The sequence below is a fragment of the Camelus ferus genome, chromosome 3, assembly GCF_009834535.1.
Source record: "Camelus ferus isolate YT-003-E chromosome 3, BCGSAC_Cfer_1.0, whole genome shotgun sequence".
Lineage (NCBI taxonomy): Eukaryota > Metazoa > Chordata > Mammalia > Artiodactyla > Camelidae > Camelus > Camelus ferus.
Genome location: NC_045698.1, coordinates 3,490,294 through 3,510,266, shown reverse-complemented (window position 1 = coordinate 3,510,266; position 19,973 = coordinate 3,490,294). Strand labels below are relative to the sequence as shown.

Sequence of the window (19,973 nt, the reverse complement as noted above, 5' to 3'; positions counted from 1 at the left end):
TTTGTCCATTTTTATATAGTAGTTTGTATCTGCAAATCCCAAACTCCCAATTTATCCCTCCACTCTCCCCTTCCCCACTGGTAACCATAAGTTTGTTTTCTATGTCTGTGAGTCTGTTTCTGTTTTGTAAATTTGTGTCATTTTTTTGGTTTAGATTCCATATATAAGTGATATCATATGGCATTTTTCTTTCTCTTTGTGACTTACTTCACCTAGTATGACTAACTCTAGGTCCAGGCCAGTATCTTTGATGAACATAGATGCAAACATTTTCAACAAAATATTCGCAAACCAAATACAACAACATATAAAAAAAGATTATATTCTACGGTCAAGCTGAATTCACCCCAGGGACACAAGGATGGTTCAACGTATGCAAATCAATGTGATACATCACATCAACAAAAGAAGAGACAAAAATCACACGATCATCTCAATAGACGCAGAAAAAGCATTTGATAAAATTCAACACCTGTTTATGATAAAACCTCTTACCAAAATGGGTATAGAGGGAACATACCTCAACATAATAAAAAGCTATTTATGTCAAATCCACAACCAATGTAATACTCAGTGGTGAAAAGTTAAAAGCCTTCCTGTTAGAATCTGGAACAAGACAAGGATGCCCACTCTCACCACTTCTATTCAACATCGAATTGGAAGTCCTAGCCACAGGAATCAGACAAGAAAAGAAATAAAAGGGGCCCAAATTGGAAGAGAAGAGGTAAAACTGTCATTATATGCAGATGACACTATACTATATATAGAAAACCCTAAGGGCTCCACATAAAAACTACTAGAGCTGATAAAAGAATTCGGCAAGGTAGCAAGTTACAAGATTAACATACAGGCATCAGTTGCGTTTCTTTACACTAACAATGAAATATCAGAAGAGGAAATTAAAAAAAAAAATCCTTTTTAAAATTGCATCAAAAAAATAAAATCCTTAGGAATAAACCTGACCAAGGAGGTGAAAGACTTATATGAAGAGAAATATAAAACATTTATTAAGGAAATTAAAGATAACTTAAAGAAATGGAAAGACATCCCATGCTCTTGGATTGGAACAATCAGTTTTGTTAAAATGGCCATACTGCCAAAAGCAAACTACAGATTAAATGCGATCCCTATCAAATTACTTAGGACATTTTTCACCAAACTAGAACAAATGATCTTAAAATTTATTATATGATATATAGAATCACAAAAGACCCAGAATTGTCAAAGCAATACTGAAGAAAAACAATGAAGCAGGAGAAATGTCCCTTATCTTTTTTTTTTTTCAGTACTTGAACCAAGTAATTTTATTAAGCACCTATCAATAAAAACACAAGCAATAGCCATGATTGCCACAGACTTACTTCTCCTCCACTTTTGCATCTGTGGTTCTTGGGATCAGTGGACGAAGGCTACATCTAGGGTCCAGAATGCGCCGGCTTTACTCTCATTTCTGCCACTAACTATCTGGTGCCTCCGGGTCTCAGTTACTCCAGCTGTGATATGACTTGGAGTTGCTAGCACAGCACGGACAGCCCTCTCTTTACTCAACCTCGTGTCCCTTTCCTCCAGGGCACACAGATGGACAGTGTTGCTCATCCCCACCCCTTGCGCTGAGGGCCATTGGCTGAGTTCCCACTTCCAGGAGCATGGCCCCTGTCCTGCTCCCTCTCCAGAGCTCCCTCTTTTCTCAGCCACCAGCTGGCTGCAGTGAGGAACTGAGTCCTTGAGGAGGAAAGAGCCACAGGACGGAAAGAACCTGGGTCTCTGAGTGACAGCATGAGTGACCACATGGGGCCAAGAGCTCACTGCCCTGTGATGGAGCGTCATGTGAGTTTCGAACAGAATTTCAGTTTCCAGTTTAAGCCAAACTTCAAAGCCATTGACATTTGGGGGATAATCCACTTTACTAGCAGATCCAAAATGTTTCTTAAAGTCCCTTATTTCTCTAAAATTTTAAAACTTACTTTTTCAGGGGATCAAACCCAACCTCCCCAGTGGTCTACACCCTAAGTGAATTAGAACTATAATAAAAGCTTCTAAAAATAATTCTTAAAATCATAGGAATTTAGACCCAGGTGAAGGTTTATATACTCATTTTTTTTCTTCCTAATAAGAAATGTATTTTGCAAGAAAAAATAATTCATGGTATGTCAATCATATCTCAATTAACTGCAAGAAAGAATTTTAAAAACATTTAAAAATTATGGACTGAAAAATGTCTAGTTATAGAAGAATTTTTTTAAAAAAGCTTAAATTTTAGTGACAAATACTTTGCTTTGGTAAGTATCCTATGGGCTTCTTTTGAGTTTAAAGGTCAAATGATGTTGGATTAAGACTGAAGAAACTTGGTAAACTCTTTGGTCAAATGAATGTCTTGAGATGCCTTAAATGGGGACCTTCCGGGGAAGTTGCCCCTGGGGCTGGAGCTGCTCAGACAGGGTTAGGCCGACCACGCAGAGCATCAAAGGCACCAAGAGACACACAGCCAGCTTCAGGGTCTCCTACCTTAAAAATTTGTGCAGGTACTGGCGGCTGCAGGGTGACCAGGAGAAGACCCCGTTGCGTCCTGCCAACGTGGGGGACATTATGTTGCCCTCTGACTTTTTGCACACGTTCCCTTCTCCATCGTGGACCATGCCAAAGCTAGGAGAGAGAGAAATGGTTCTTTCAAAACGAGGAAGAGTTTCAGCTGTCTAGCACGCTCTAACAAACTCAGGTCAACACCGTGAAGACGCCCCTTCTTCTGCCTCCGGGTGGAGCAGAAGAAAGAGTGCTAACAGCCAAGCGGTGCAGAGAGCCACGTCCTAGACCTTTCCTGAGGAGCCACCCTTGGGTGAGCTGTTTGGAAACACACACCAACGCCGCAGCGGGGCCCACGCCCAGGTGGCCGTGAAGGGCAGGTGTTCTCAGCGTAAGAACGCACGCTGCGGGTTGCAGGGGGCAGTCCATCCGTCTTCGCGCCGCACTCTTCCGCTCAGCAGTGTGGCCACGACTTGCAGGCGGCGGTCAGAACCCCAGCCGCAGGCTCCGCAGGTCAGTCTGACGCACCCACAGCGTGAGGCCCGCCCGGCAGCGGCTGCGGCTCCCGGGGCGCCGACGCCATGCGCCCGCCCGGGCCTGGCCGACCCCGCCGGGCCTGCGCGCGCCGCCGCCGGGCCTCGCCTGAGCGCCGCGCCCTCCGGGGGACGCGGGTGCGCGGGCGCCCGCGGAGCAGCTGCGGCTGCTCTCTTCTGAGGCCGCTGCTTGAAGGCGCAACTCTTGATGGAAGAGCGACCACTCTGGCGCTCCAGCCCCGGCTCAGCACCTGGGGCCACCCACCGTGGCCGTGGGGACCCTCAACAGCGCCCCCGTGCTGCCCACCTGAGAAGTGCAGCCCTGCAGCTGTGGGAGGCCCGCTGGCCGAGCTGCCACCTCTCCCCGCCGAGTCGGCTTCTCCTCGCCTTCCTGAAGCCAGCCCTGTAGGAGCCCTCCCACTGCCACGGCCACCCACTTCAGAGGAGCACAACTTGCTGCCTTGGGAGGAAAGCCTGGGGGACCTACCTGGGAGCTCCAAGACCCTGAAGACTTCCCATTAGGGCAGATATGTTCTTGGAGAGTCAAGCCATTGTTGGCCATGAATGTCTGGTAGCCACCCAGCCATTGTATGGATCCCCACTGGGTGGGATACAGAGGGAAGGCAAGAGGCAGGAGAGGGGGAGAGCAGAGGACAGGTGCTCACTGGGTCCGGGGACTTTCTGCCTCCGAGAACGCCGTGATGAGCGGAGGGAAGGCCACGGGGATAGAAGACACCAACACGGGGGAAGTGGGCTCCACAAGGGGGCCAGGGAATCCACACTTGTGGCAAGGAGGGTGGGAACTTAACTGTTTTGGGTTTTTTTTTTTTTTTTTTTTTGAGCTGTTTAATACTGTCAGTAGAAGTATCAATCCCCACTTGTGAGCACTATTTTTCAGATAGGGTACTAAGCACATTACCTCTGTTCTCTAACTTAAACCTCACTGCAAGCCTACAAGGTAGACTTAACACAATGACAGCAAGACTGAGAGCTGGAGACAGGCTCATTCAGGGTCTCAGAGTCGGGACTGGAACCCCATCCTCTGACATCAGAGCCCAGGCGGACCCAAGCAACAGTGTAACCGGAAACCAAGGAAATCTGGCCATGAACACTGTCAAATTTCTGCAAAACCCCTGCTCAGTACCAAGGGTGACGTAGCTGGAGCCATTTCGGCCTTCCCCCATTTCTCTGAAGTCCTATGAAAAGCAATCCGTGTAGGCCAGGGCACCCATCTGGCAGAGGAAAGATGCCCTGTCAAGGGAGACGATTCAGACTGTAACCACGTGGAGGCTCCTCTGGGAGAGAGCAATCAAAACGAGATTCCAAAGCCCCCTCCCCCGGCTGGTCCTCGCTCTGAATATAAGGAAGACACATTATGGTCCAGCAAGTGCCCTGGATACACCTGCTACCACTTCTGCCTACATTTCTAGGGAATTCAAAGCCACAGCTTCCCAGGTCTGGAGACGTCTTGGTCTTAAACATTTTCATGGAAGGTATTTTCAGTGATTCTTTCTACCACTGATTCTCAGGCTTTGCTGAGTATCAGGATATCTGAGAAAAGGCAGCATGCATGTGGCTCCCCAAAGCCCACCTGGGTAGATTTTTTATTTAGTAAGTTGGGAGTTAGGCTCCGGCACTAGGGAGCATTCTAACACAATATAGTGATTCTGATGCCCACCCAAACCTCTGCACTACTGCGTCTCAAGCTGTGTTTCTAAGCCGTGCAAAGCCCACATGCTATACTGTGGTGGATGCCTGCACACTGGCATGAACGGATCACACAGTGACCACGTTTGATATTAACATTAACAAAGTCATGGAAGGATGACTTGGACACATTTTTAAGATAACGTTGGTATTTGGCAACCCAGAAATAGAATTACCATTCAAGTTATACATTCCAGACATTTTTTTTGCTTCCATGAACCACAGCACTTTATTCAAAACAGTTGTCACCCCAAATGTTAAAACAATAAATAGATTTTTTTCTCTTACCTACTAGCTTATCCATTTCTAGAGAACAGAGGCTCAGAGCCCCAGTGCCAGTGGATTCACTCTCCCATAACAGGTACTCCACTGATGTTTGTTGAATGAATAAAAAACAACCTTTCAGCAATGACACCAACTCAAATACCCAAAGTGTAAACATAATTTCAGATTATACTGGACTTGAGAATTACATCCAACGTCAGGTGCTTTTAATGTCTTCTGTAGAATTTTCTCATCTTATTCAATCACATCAACAAGCATTTCTTTACTACTAATGAAACACCTTCAGTGATGAACAGCCAAGGATTTTCAGAGCTTGCATCAAACCTTTCAGGCTGATCAGACAGCAGTGGTTAAAGAAATGAGAAACCCTTCAAAGTAACCATGGACCAAAGTCATCTGGATGCTGAGTCACAACCTGGTCGTGAGGATAGTACCACGTGTAGGACCTACTTGTCTAGAGCCCTGAGGCAGGCTTTCCAAGAAGCAAACTCACTCCCTCAGAGAGGCTGGAAGCTGACGGGGGACTCATGGGGCCAGGGCAGGGCAGATGACCTGGAAGAACGTGGGTGTGGAGGTGGGGGGACCTCTGCTGGGGTCTTGCCTCTGTCATTTCAAGTGGTGTGATTCGGGGCAAATTTCTCAAGCCCCTGAAACTCAGTTTCCTCACCTATAATATGGGACAATAAAACCTTCCTCTTAAACTGTTCGGAATACCTGGCACCATGCACATCAAAAAGGAAAATCCAAAATATCTATCTTTTTCTGTGATTTAAATCTCTCAACATCAAATGGCAGAAATCACTTGGATACATATGTTTTGTGTGTGTGGTGGGGAGTGTGGGGGTCATTCAGTCAAAGGTCAATGTGTTTCAAATACTTTTTGGACACAGAAACAAACAAAAATCTTAAGAGAAATGACAATAAATAAAATTGGTAAGAAATAACCCTCCAGCCTGCTGGGGCTCCCTAGGAGGGCAGTCTGATGATCAACAGACCAGATGATCTTTAAGGAGCTGCTTGCCTGGATATTCTACAAATCTTTAAAATCACCCAGCACCTCCCTGACCCAGCTAGAGGGGCTCAGGCGGATGACAGAACACAGGCACAAATCGGTGAGGCATACTCATGACCATCAAATGCTTGAAAGGGCACCTGACATCACCAGCCAAGTATCCTTGTGCCAAATGGTATTAGCATGCCACTGCTGCTTTTTCCAGGAAGACCTCCCTGATTATCCTTGTGTTTCCTCCAACGCCCACAGCCCTCACTGCTTGATCCCTTCTGTGCCGTGTCTATTTTATCTTTCTTTAGACGTTTGGAGGGCATGGATCGCTATCTTCTTATAGAATCCTACACAATGCTAGGCTGGCAGAGTGCAAATTGTGCCTGGTGATTAGGTCAGTAGTTAGGGGAACAGACGGAAGACAAAGTGATGGATCATGGGTATCTCTAAGCACAGTAGGTTTCATATCGTCCTGATGGTCTGTTGTGATCATGCCAATTAAGTATTTAAGCCTATTTTACGCAGAAGGAATGCTCAGCTCAAATAATACACTGAAGTGACACCTGCACACACCTGTGGAGGCTCTCACAGGCTCTCCTGGTTTTGCAGATAGAAACTCACAGAAAGATGAGGCAATGCACCCTGTTCACTGTCACACTGCGGGAAAACCTCAGTGTATCTGGAATCCGAGCCAGGGGCCCTACCCATCAAATGGCGTGACTTCCCTTAGCAAATGAGAGTTTTTGAAACGGACTCACGCCCAAATGACATGATCTCCAAAATATGTCATTGAGTCCTCACTGTGTAGGTACCAATTCTTCAACACCTGCATCTAGGAAACCACACGTCCTGTTACAAGTGATGTAACACAAGCAGGAAGCTCACCCTGCACCAATCCAGGCTCTGCCCTGCACACTAAAGGAGACACACATCCTCGCTTCTGGTTCAGTCTCTCTTCTCCCTTTTCCAACACACATCCAACCACTGGTCCTTAGCAATTTCTATTGTTTAGGTCAGATTCCCCAGTAGAAACCACAAGATGTCTTGAGATGAAAACAACGGAACTTAGCAGAAGAAGCCGGCTGGACATTAACTGAATCTTTGAGTTAAAAGTTAGGAAGCCTATGTCTGAAAGCCTCGGAGAAGCTCTCCTGCACCCTGAATAATGCCCTCTGAATGTAAAAAAAAGAAGTAAAATTCATCTGTACAAGAGGATGTTTCATAAAGACTTACGTAAAATTACTTCTTCATTCGTAAGGCACAGAATGACTCTGCTTGGTGCTTGTTGCCAAGGACAAGATGAAAGTGTGCTGTTTGATCTGAGCATCAAACAGACAATTCCTCCTCTGAGGAACAGTCGTTACTAAATAACCGAACTGACTAGATGTGCTCGTTTTCGACTAGAGATGCGCGGGGTGTAGTTCCTGAGTCCGCCCTCTCATTACGCAGGAGCCGCAGAGAACACGTGCCAGAATCACGCCCCCTTCACCGGTGGCCTGCTCGCCCCGGCCTCCCGGCGCCCACCCCACGCACTCGCTCAACACTCGGCTCCGTCTACCCGCCAGGCTAGTGAGGGGAGGAGAAGAGGTTGTCCCCAGGGGTTTCCACGCTTTGAGCTCCATGTGAACTTGCCCCACAAAGAGCAGGTGTTATCCTTACTTTGTCAACATTATCACTGCCATTACGATCCCTTGTTCTGGCAGTTAGCACGTGCCTTTTTTGTTTTTACGGAAGTATAGTCAGTTTACAACGTGTGTCAGTTTCTGGTGCAAGCACAATGTTTCAGTCACACATGCACATACAGAAATTCATTTTCATGTTCTTTTTCACTGTAGGTTATAATGGGATATTGAATATAGTTCCCTGTGCTCTGCAGTAGAAACTTGTTGTTGATCCTATTTTATATAGAATGATTAGTAATTTGCACATCTCTTACATACATTTCCTGTTTCCTCAATACTGATCAGAAGCTATTTCATTGGCGACATCAAATGTTTAGAGCTCCCAGTCCCTCCAGTTCTTGCACAACGTTCTCTAAACATCAGCATCACAAGAAGCAGTTTAAGACTTTCTGGTTAATTCTATGAGGGCAGGACCCTCCTTCATCCAGATCTCAAGCTCCTTCCCTTCCTCCCATTTATGTTCCCACTTGAAAGTAAAAACACTTTTCTCTTATTTAGAAGAAATTGTTTTGTCATCCAGACCCAGCTCTAGGGATGAGAGGAAATATGAATAGTTGATGATTAAGAAAAAAATAAAAGCAAACACTGATACTTGCTGACATGAAGACTGAGAGCCTAGTTTTGAATGTATCAAATTTAATTTGGTCAAATTCATCCCCTGCGCCTGCCGGTGCCGCCACTGCCTGCATCGCAACCGCTTGTCGGATGCTGGCTTGCTCAGCCCTCGGTCACTTAAATATTTCTTACCTTGATTGTTTAATTAAATTCAGGTATGGTTCAGAGGACAGCAAGAGCCCCGTGTCGTTAAAATAATGAGAGTTTTTGAAGTTTTAACTCTAGCAGCCTATTAAGAATACAATTATGATGGAACTGAAAGCTTTATAAAGTGTAGGTGCAATTTTCTAGGCACTGAAAAAGTCAATCATTACCCGCAGTGATGAAGGGACTGGTCACAAGACAGAAAGCTCCACTTTCAGGTCAGCAGCTCACACACGCAGTCTGCAGGACCTCTGAGGCTCCAGTGAGGCCGGGGCGCGCTGTGCACACACACACACACTGCACACATGCACACACTGTACACACACACACACGCACACACACTGCACTCACACACTGCACACACATGCACACACTGTACACATACACGCACACACTGCACACACACACTGCACACACACGCACACACTGTATACACACACATGCACACAACTGCACACACACATGCGCACACACTGTATACACACATTGTACACACACACTGTATACACGTGCACACGCACACACACTGCACACACAGATGCTTTGAACAGGCCGGTGGCATGAGTGACTGCAGTCCCATTTCTATGGGATGGAGAAGGGGGCTTTGCAAAAACCAACTCACATACCCTGGATTTTGCAAGTTCTGTGATTTGCAAGTAAAATGAGGGTGAAAGCAAAAATGGAAAAACTGCCATTCCTGGCTGTGAAGTTTTGAGGAGAAACCTGGAGCATGTTGCCATCCAACAGGAAAACACCTGCATCTCCACCGCTGGGCTCACACTCCTCAGGGCAATGGCAGGAGTCAGCCGGGGGGCCAAACGGGTCAGAAAGAAACCTTTTAGAAATAGGAGGTCCCTCGAGGTGAGACAGCGTGTGGATCACCAGACAAAGAAACCTCCTGTAAGAATAGCAGCGACGCTACGGAACCGACAGGAACGCTTCCTCTTCAGGAGGAAGATAAGCATCTCGCTCACAGAGGCACTGCTAGCCCTCCAACATGTGCAGGTACTGCCTCCTATGTACAGAGGAGAGAAACAACAAGGTCCTACTGCACAGCACGGGGGGCTTTATTCAGTATCTCGTAGTCACCTGCAGTGGAAAAGAATCTGAAAACGAGTATATGTACATTCGTGTATGACTGAAGCACTGTGCTGCACACCAGGAGCTGACGCAGCATTGTAAACTGACTGCACTTCAATAAAAAAAAGACCCTGCTAATGACAAGCCATCGGCTGCTGAGAGCTTCGTGTCCCGCACCAGCATCCATCAGTGCCCAGGCCCTGGGCTCCCCACTCACCCCAATGCTGCCCCATTTCAAACGGACCACGCAGGGATGCTGGCAGCAAACCAGCTCCTACCAGGCCCTCAGTCTTGTTCCTGCATGTCCCAAACCCTGCACACCCATCAAAACCCACCTCCACAAAGTAGGAGAGGCTTTGAGAACAATCTGGGGAGAAACACGTTACCAGGGGAGGGCTCGTCACCATCCTCAGTCATATGGGGTCCCCCTGCAGGAGAAAGATCACCCCACAGGACCAAGTTTAAAACACAGGACCAAGGAGCAGAGACGGGCAGAGCAGCCTGTGCCAGCAGGAAGGAAGGAGAGGCTGGCACAGTGCGGACACGTGCACGCCCCTCAGAACGGAGCAAGTACCCAGGTGGGCACTTCTAGCTGCCCCCAACCTCCCACTGCATCCGGGTGAGCCCCCTACAGACCTGACCAACTGCATCAGCATCTGTACGACCCTCATCTGGTCTGGAAAGGACCCCGGGCTCCCCTCTCCCGGGGAGATGCACTTACTTGTGTCCAGACTCGTGGGCGATGGTGAAAGCCAGTCCAAGACCTGTATCTTCATTAATCGTGCAGCTGCGATATTTACTACACATTCCACTTATGGGCGCGAAGCCTGCAGGACACAGAGACCCAGAGAACACACAGGAGCAGGGTTGCAGTAACATAAAGAAGGAGGGCACATCGTATGGGTGCCTTTTCCTCTGTCCTTTAGAGAAATCTGGCTCCCATCTTTGTCAGGTGAGATATGAATCAGGAAACCCTTGGACAATCATATAAACGGCCCTTAATAATGTGGGACGAGGAGGGGGCTTGTCCTTTCTCCTTGAAAACCAGTCCACGGCTCTATGTGGCTTTCAAGTCACAGGTCACAACTGGGGTGATGTTGAAAAAGGGGATTCCCTGCAGATGGAGGAAAATTTCTGTCTTTTTCTATAAACATCTATGTTCTCAAAACCCCCCAAAAAAGTTTTGTAGAGAATGAGTGTGTCAGGAGGTCCCCAAGGCTGCCCCGGATGGAGGATTTGTTCACAGGACTCACGTGTGTCATACTGGTGGGTGTAACTTACTATGAATAAAAGGACACAGAGAAAAACCTGCGGAGGAAACAGCCCATGGGGGAAGCTGGGGGAACCAGGCACAGGCATCCGGGCCGCTCCCAGGGCAGACGCACAGCATGGACCTAACTGCCCCGACAGGCGGACGCGCTGCCCAACAGGGATGCTCGTTACAGACACAGGGCTTGGGCTGGGAGCTGGCCACACAGCACCCCTTGCCTGGCACGGCCCCAAAGCCCGGCTCCCAGGAGGACAGCAGTGTTCTACGGAAGCCGCGGCCTGTGTACAGAGCAGGCCAGCGAGCCGCGCCTGCCAGGCGGGGCGGTGGGAACCCTTGCGTCCTAAGTTCTCAGAGGCCGGCAGGGCCACCCTTGTGCGCAGGCCTTTCTGAGAGCAAGCAGCCAGGACTCACCCCTGTGAAACTGAGTCCTACCTGGAAGTTTCTGTAAGAAAGACCTTTCTTCCCTGAGCTCTTGGGAAGAAATAGGGAGTTAGAAACAGGTCCAGGAGAGCTTTGGCCAGTGGCACCCCAGGCTTGACACTATTTGGAAAAGTATAAAAAACTTTCATTATGTTGTATTTATTATATTATATTTATACTATAATGTTATTATAGTATAATAACTCAGCACTGGGAACATGTTACAAACTGCTAAGACGAGATATTTGCGAGCAGTGGGAATCGAGGACAACAGCATCGCGGTCATGCGCCTGCAGTTGTCATCGATGTGCTGTTTCTTTCATGTAATGAGACACCCTTGAAGCTACTGACACATCCTCACAACTGGAAGAAGAAATGGAAGGAAGTCTTTCTTCAATTAGATGTGACAGGAGCTCCTGAATCTGTGAGAAACTGTTTCTTGGGAAATAACTGATTTTGGTGAATACACACATCCTTTCACATTTGGCCAAAGTTCATAGAGGGAAGCGAGTCTATTTCTCATGACTGCCCAGTGGCAGCGGCCACCACTTGCGGATTCGGGGTGAGGGAGTAACTGCAAAACCACCCAGGCCCCAGCCCGGCGCACGTGGAGGGCCTCACCCAGAGTGTCGCAGGGCTCATCCTTCCAGGAGCATATATCCAAGCCGGTCAGCAGGATGGCATGGTCGTGGCGGGCTCCGTCCTTCCCCACCAACCCCGACTGCCACTGGCAGAAGCTGCTTAAGGTGTGGTCTGCGTGGTGGCTTATCACGAGCCCTGGCTACCAGGACAGACCGAGGGAACAGAAGAAAACATGTCGTCATTCAGTCATTACTTGCACAGCAGACTGGCACTCACTTGGATTTCAAATACACAGGTGGATCTGAATGGCATCTAAACTAATGTACCCATTTAAACAGTAACATCCAAAGGAGGGTGTGATATATAAAACCTGTATGGATTCAGTGTAGACAGTCATTTCTCTAATTCCATACCAAATACAGTTGGGATGTACTTGCTGACTCTGAACACATTTCAAGGACCCAAGAACGATGACTTCTATGCCTGGCATTTTTGCGTGCAAAATCTTTACGAGACAATTTGCAAAATCATATAGGGCAACAGAGTCATTTATAGGAGATTTTGCACATACACAGAAACACACCTGGATAGTGTGGCAGTTTATTTCATAACCCAGTTGGATGAGATTTCAAATTTGTAATTCTTCTAATAGTATCACAGAATTAAATGAAGTCACTTTCCTTGAGAGGCACCATGTTTCTGAGAAAAGGCAGCTCAACCCACGAAGCTTTATTTCTAGAAAATTGGCTGGAACTAGAAGGAAACTATAGAGACAACATTCGACCTTATCCACGTGCACCAAGTTCTAACAGATCAGCCGTGAGAGAGCAGAGTGAAGGCTGCCTGAACTCCCGGGAGATGAAGAATCTGAGGGTGGCAGGAACGTCTCCCAGAGCTGGCAGATGAGTTCTTTAAACCCGATTTAGAGCTGTGCTATATTTCTCTCTGGATGGTCAGAGAAAACCAGGTTAAATACCTTGATTTCAGGGCAACAAACTGTTTAAAGCTCTCATGATCAGAGGGCTGTGTTGAAATTTTGTCTCTTAGTCGCTGAATATGTTTTCTCCTTAAATGTTTATTTTGTCTTTCCAGAGAGTCGAATGCACCTAAGCTGAATGCTGTGCATCGACCCTGGGACATGCCTTACATTCTTCTGCTGGTGATTTCCAGGAAAACTACATTCATTAAAGTGAACACAGGTGTACGATCAAACGATAACCTTGCTTATTCTCTGCAGCTTGGATGAAGGCCAAGGTGAAAGGTTTTAATACAAAGAATAATTAACCTGTCACCTGAGCAGCCCTGCTGGTTCAGCACTCCCTCCCCAGACACACGCTCACGAAAAGACAATGGAGTTGTAGCTCCCTGATTATTTGGGCTAGAAACAGGCCTGCCCACGAGGGCCCCACCCTGCACTGAGAAGGGTAGCACCCCAGCATGTGAAAGTCTGAAGACACCTTCGATCTGATGAATGACCTTAGATTTCATCTAAAAAAGTATTTGTTTAATAAATAAGACAATGGTGGCTAACAGGAGACCCTGCCACGATGTCAGCAAGAGGGTACGGGAGGCATGGCGCCTGCCTCGGATCCAGGGTTCACTCCCCTATGTCCGGTCAGCCATCAGTCTGGGGCAAAACAGAAGGGAGAGCCCTTTCTGGCTAAGATGCCCCCTTACTAATGCTGCAAAGTGTTCCCATGAGTCCTCACTGTGACCTGAGGTGCCCCTCGGTGCATCCGCATAGGGGTTCCGGAATGGAGGAAAGATAGAGTCTTTTCCCCACTGCTACCAAGATCCAGCATAGTTTGGAGTCTTGTGCACAATGAGAGAAATGCGCTGGACATCTTAGAATCTCTATGGAAATAAAACCCTGAGACTGCAGGTGGTGAGGGTCGCTAGGCTCAGGTCTCAGCAGGTGGGAGGTCACAGAGCACAGCAGTGCAGTGTCACAGTGTGATTTGACTTCTGGGCGGCAGGACATTTTCAGTCTTCTAGCAAGACACCAAGGGGCCCACGCCACCTACAACCTAAATCCTCCCAGGGGCTGAAGGCACATTTTTACACTTCCAATTTGTAGTGTGTTTCCCACTCAGATATTTAAAGAAACTCCTTTATTCCATTTTCTAATAAGCCAATCAAGTGAGTATTTCTTACTACTCCTGCATGAACATCCCCCAAAATATCAAATAATCACCAAAGGAACTAACAAGAAACTCACTGTGTTAGACACAAAATATTAAAACATTTTTGTCCCCAAGGGAAAGAGAAGTGAAGGATCCATAGAACAATTATATTCAGTAAAACAGAGCATTATTTTGCATTTATTTTTCCTGGAAAAAAAAAAAAAGCACCGCTGGTTTCAAGGGGAGAATACCTGTTCTTCTTCTAGAAGAATCAGACCTACGACCGCGATGTTGATGTTTCCTCCGATCGTTCCATCTTTGAACAAAGCAGACACCTGAAAAAGAGAGTCCACGTCAGCTCCTGGATGAGGTCCCCTCTCCCCACAGCGCTCGGCCCGGAGTCCACGGCTGAAGGCCAATCCCGTGTTCCTCAGTGAAGTGGCAACGTTGCTTGTTACGCTGCTACACAGACAAGTGTGTGAATCTCTAACAGCCAATTCCATCAACTGTTGGATCCTTGTCACTGGTGCCTGGAAGTACAGTACTGAAGTTTAGGGAGGAAGGCTCCACTCCTTATTAAGTATCAGTGAAGAGCTTACATGGGAAATGTCACTGGAATATAAGGAGGTTTGTTTGTTTGTTTGTTGTTGTCTCATATTGATGATACACAAGCGAGCAGTACCCAAGCTCTCCTAGCAAAAGATTCCAGGAGCAAAGGGACGTTTTGGGAGAAGACCAAGAGGAGACAAGAAAGAGCAGGAAAACAATAAGGAAAGAAGGTGACCAAGGCGAGGAGCAGACGTTAGAGATGACAGTCACTGGTGGCAGTGAGTGATCACAGTGGCATCCAGGGGTGATGAGCGAGGCTAGGCCAACAAAAGAGGGAAGCGACGGGGAGTGACCCGACACCGGGGTGCAGAGCTACTGAGAAAGCTCTGCAGAACAGGGGCGATCCTTGCACAAGCTGGAGACGTGCGCTGGTGGCCGCCTCTGTGGGACCCTCTCCCTCGGGGTCCTGGGAGATCGATCATAAACCACGAGGGTCCAGCCGCCGAAAACGATGCCAGCTATAGCAGCCCTGCCAAGTCAGGGGAAAGCGAAACACATCCAGGGGCACTCCGTTTATCGAGGGGGAATGTAAAACATTTTTAAAATATTGTCATCACATGTATTTTTAAAAACACACTTTGGTGGCCCAAGATTTTGTCCTCTGTTGTGTAGATTTCACTTAGGAGAAAAGGGGCTTGGGTACCCCGGACCTCTATTCAGGAATTATCACAGGTGCCGAATAGAGACACGGCCACCTTTCACCTGCACTGATATTCTGAAGGGTGTCCTGGTTCTTGTTCTTGTAGATAAAACAATGTATATTCAATATTTTAACATTAATATTCCTAAAATGATGGGTATTTCTATACAGCCACCTAAAATCACACATAATGCTGCCGCGCAGGTTTCTGCACCCAAACGTCTCAGCATCCTCTCACAGATTTCCAGGGAATGAAGACGTCGGTGAACTCGAAATATGTTACCAGGTTACAGACAGGGTCAAATTGTCCGTCCTCCTAATTTTATTCTCTGAAGGTCTGAAAACGGCTTTTCTGATTGGAGGATAGTAAAAGGGGTGGGCACAGATAAAATACTTCTTGTGTTCGAGACATAAATCCACAGAGAGAGTAGATGTAAAGCACACACACGCTCCCCGCGGGCGGAGCCCCGCACGCGAACTCCACGAGAAGGCGGCCCCTACCATGTTGAGTATGGTCAGGACGTAGGTGGTGATGTTTTCGTGGCCGTGGTTTTGCATCATCTTTCTGTCAACCACCACCAGCGTCTCCACGTTCAGCTCTTGGTGCCGGTGGGACTTGAGGAGGGAGCGCCTGTGCCTGAAGCCGGCCCCGTACTCGTCAGGCAGGGTGAAGAGGTCGTCCTCGGGAGGCCTGGGCATGTCTGCGGAGGGAGGTTGGAAGAGGAACTGAAAGGCAAAGCTGCCGCTCAAACCCGGCAGTGGAACTCGTGATACAGAAATTGGATTTGAAAAACTTTATGAAACTGTCGCCTGACATGAAATGCACAACCTAAAAGTAGAGAGTTACGTTTTATTCCGCGGACATTTCTGAGGACTCGAGTCTGGATGACAGCCTCCCAGATCACTCTGAGGGACTGCTCTGAAGAGGCAGGGAGGGGCCAAGATATGTAGGAGCTTTTACAACAAAGACCAGGTAGTTGGGACATCAAAAGATTACTCTTAAAGAAAACCAGACATCTCAAGTTAAGGAATTCAGCGCTTTTCTATGTATGGGAGGGTACAAAGTTCTGGGCTCACTGAAGTCATTCCTTTGATGAGCACCTAGCTATCCAGGGCCAGTCTCCTATTCTTTCCCATCCTGAGTCCCCTCAGGGGCACTGTTGTAGGGGCTGCAGAGGCCGGGCAACCTGCTGGTCTCCATCCTGAGTTCCCTCCGCTCATTGTCCGGGGTGGTGATAGCGGCTGATGACTTGGTGGCCGCGCTTCCTTTGTTTACTGATACAGCTAGAAATATTTTTCATTTACAATACGAACCATAAAACCCTTAAAACTGTGATGCAAAACTTACGTTAAAGTGGAACATTGCGTTTAAATAAAGTTTGCATAGTCTAGATGTCATGGAATTCACGGCTGTGTGGACCTTTGTATAAATTTGTCGTGATTGAAAACAGAAAGAGGGTCACTTTGCCTCTGAAGTCCTAGCATCTAACAGCACAGAGCTCAGCGACCGTTAACAGCCCCTGTGGACCAGGCCCCTGCAGAAGAGTTACTGGGAAAGCAGCGACACTGATGATTACAAAAAGGAGAGCCATCTTACACTGTGTTCTTAGTGGAAGCCTTTTAATGACCTAAGAATTTTTAAAGTCGCTTCTCATGTCTGGACGCATAACTGGTTTGTGTGTAGTGTGCCAAATGGGTTATAAACTGATCAAGACAGACCCACCTCACTGCAGGGCTGGATTTCCTAGAGAGTGTCAGAAATACTTACCTAATTTAGTGGGAAGACAAAACGTCCTCCGTCCTCCTGGAGTAAGCCATTTAAAACGAGGTTGGGCGTTTAGAGTCAGTGAGTTAACACTGGGTTAGAAAGGACGGTTTAGTGCATGCCTCAGAAACTGTGGTTACAACCGTTTCACGTGAAAGTAGACTTTAAAACACCCGCTAAATATAGCACTAGGTCAAATGCGATGCCAACTCTACTCACAGAACATGCTGCTGGGAGATGCCGTCCTGGGTGACTGGTACCCAGGCCCTTGGCCTTTTATCGCTCTTTGCTAAAATGCTACCAAACCCAAATGAACCTTTTGGAGGATAACAGTGAAGTTTAACAAGCACTCATCATGCACCGTTTACTATCAATGCAATTTCCACAGATGTGAACTCCACCCTAAGAGATGTCTGTGTGTGACTCACTCAATCTCTACACCAGCCCTGGGTAGGAGTGAGGCCTTGGAGGTTCAGGACAGGAACACAACTTTCTTGCAGCCTCTCCCTAGAAAGCGGATTTCAGATCCGGCAGTGTGGTCCCAGAGCCCTTAGTCTTAATTCCCTCGGTGCTGTGAATGAAACGTATTTCCAGCCACATAGTAAACACAGGACGCTGCAGCTTTCAAGTCATCAGTCGCTACCGCCACTCCCGACAGTGAGCAGAGGGAATTCAGGACGGAGACCAGCAGGCAGCCTGGCCTCTGCTGCCACCCCTACGGTTCCCCCTTGAGGGGACTCAGGATGGGAAAGCACAGGACACTGGCCCCAGACAGCTAGATGCACATCAAAGGAGTGATTTCAACGTGCCCAGACCTTTGCACCTTCCCATACACAGAAAAGTGCTACATTCCTTAACTTGAGCTATCTGGTTCTCTTTAATTAACAGTAATCTTTTGATGTCCCAACTACCTGGTCTTTGTTGTAAAACCTCCTATATATCCTGGCTTCTCCAGCGCCCGGGGGAGCAGCCTCTTAGAGTGACCTGCAAGGCTGCCTCCTGAGCCCGAGTCCTCAGGAAGTCCACTGAGTAAAACTTAACTGTCAGCTTTCAGGTTGCGTGTTTTATTTTGGTCGACAGTGGAAAAGTGTGTGCAGGGTGAAAGTGAACACGGCAGCCTCCCAGGCCCCCGGAAGGGACAAGGGCAGGGGCACCAGGGGTGGGGACCGTACTGGCTGGGCCTCCGACACGCCCCTCAGAGCAAGCCAGACACCCCTCAATAAAGTACTGCAGCATTTTCCCCAAACTTGCAAGTCCCAGCTCAAAACCCATCTGTGAGTTTAAGCAAATCAACCTGCCTTTGTCTGCCCTTTTCCACAGAGAAATGCCTGAACACACAGAAACATCTTCCATCTTCTGAACCAGAGAATAGGGAAGAATCTTTGACAGAAGACCAGGACTTCTCCAGGGAAGTCCAAAGCCTCATAGACAACATGGAAATATCCTGCACAGATAACGGGGTCCTGAGAATTAAACTCTCAGCCGGGAGGTGATGTGGGTCAATTCTGCTAGCACACTGTCCCCAGCCACTGGGTCCAGGGTACAGATCTGCCATGTACCTGGCGGGAGGGGACAGAGACTATGGCAAGTCAAACAGCACCAGACTGACCACCGAAGTTGTCCACCAGCAAAAGGTGTCTTATGACAATTTTTCCCATTTTTCATAATTTTGTTTTATTATGAAAATAATGGTGACATTTTCCCATGTTCTAAACACAAAACTTACTGTTCAATTTAGCATCTTTTTCAAATAACTGCTTCTCATCAGTCAACCCCCACTATAGAGATTCTGAAACGCCTCTGGAGGCAAATACACCAAACACATGTGCACAGTGTGCACACACACACATGCACACGTGCACACACACACGTACACACATGTACATGCGGCCATGCCAAACAGCACGATCCTACTGCCCTCCAGACACAGCTGTGCCTTAGGGCCACTGGCCTGAACGACTCTGGTCACCTCCAGATTAGAATGAAAGGGGCCCATTCATTTCAGAATGGTCAGCACTGCTGGATTTCTCAGGGCCACTAGAACATTGGCTTCAGGCCCTGGTGTGACCTGTCAAAGAGGACAGCCCTGCCCATCTTTCCTGCCCAGATCCAGATGGTTGCTCAACTTTCTGTCCCCAGCACATAGAATCTGTCCCTCTCTGACCACGTCCTCGCCAGGAGCTCTGTGAGCACCGTCCTGGCTCGGACCTTCTCTCTGCCTGGCCCCGCCCCTCCCTGCCCGCCCCCTGCCCGGCCCCGCCCCTTGGCCCCTCTTGCCTGAGTCCCAACCCTCGCTCCCCTCCCTGGCTGGTCCTGCCCTTGCCCCCTCCTCCTGCTTCTCCCTGTCGGAGCTGCCTCAGGGAGCTGGTGCCGGGGGTCAGTGTGCCCTGCTGTGACGCCCACTCAGCCTGTCTCCCTGACCTTCTCAGCCTCCTGTCCCTCTCCTTGCGCTCAACACGATGCTTCCTGCTGCCGCCCCTAAGACCCAGCTCATTATTGGCCAACTTGGGTGGAGCTTTTCCAAGTCCGTTTGAATGTAGCCTGAGACTCTTCTTTATTGGACGATATGAGTTTAGATGACACACAGGTGCTGACAATTCAACGGAACTTACTCTTTTGTCGCTGATGCCAAGTGATTCCGGGCCATTCTCTCTGCTCCGCAGCATTTACGGGCCCCGCATGTACCTACCCCTATGTTAGGGTGCTGGGCCCAGCAGCCAACACCAAGCAGCAGAGAAAGATGGGGCTGGGGGAACATGGGCTTCCCAGAGGCTCCTTGCGAAAGTTTTACCAAATAAAGCAATGCTTACAGAGAAAGCTGAAGGAAGTGAGGAAAAGTCTAGAAAATACTGAACTCCTATTCCTGAGTTTGTGACAGGTTCTTACCGAAAACATAAATATCACATCACTTTCTAAATGTTCATGGCAAAACAAAATAGACTTCAATATAGCCTTGGTGATAAACTGCAGGTGAATTATGTCACGGGTGCTCTGT

General features: G+C 48.0%; 1 protein-coding gene across 1 annotated transcript in view; it reads right to left on the bottom strand.

The window, feature by feature from the left end:
- Positions 1-19,973, bottom strand: part of ADAMTS16 (ADAM metallopeptidase with thrombospondin type 1 motif 16) — a 153,944-nt gene that overhangs the window by 95,389 nt on the left and 38,582 nt on the right. The window contains exons 5-9 of the mRNA XM_032469697.1: positions 15,715-15,914; positions 14,216-14,299; positions 11,881-12,040; positions 10,291-10,396; positions 2,506-2,643 (exon numbers count right to left, since the gene is read on the bottom strand). Coding sequence (XP_032325588.1) covers positions 2,506-2,643; positions 10,291-10,396; positions 11,881-12,040; positions 14,216-14,299; positions 15,715-15,914 — 688 coding nt within the window. The remainder of the gene's footprint in view (positions 1-2,505; positions 2,644-10,290; positions 10,397-11,880; positions 12,041-14,215; positions 14,300-15,714; positions 15,915-19,973) is intronic.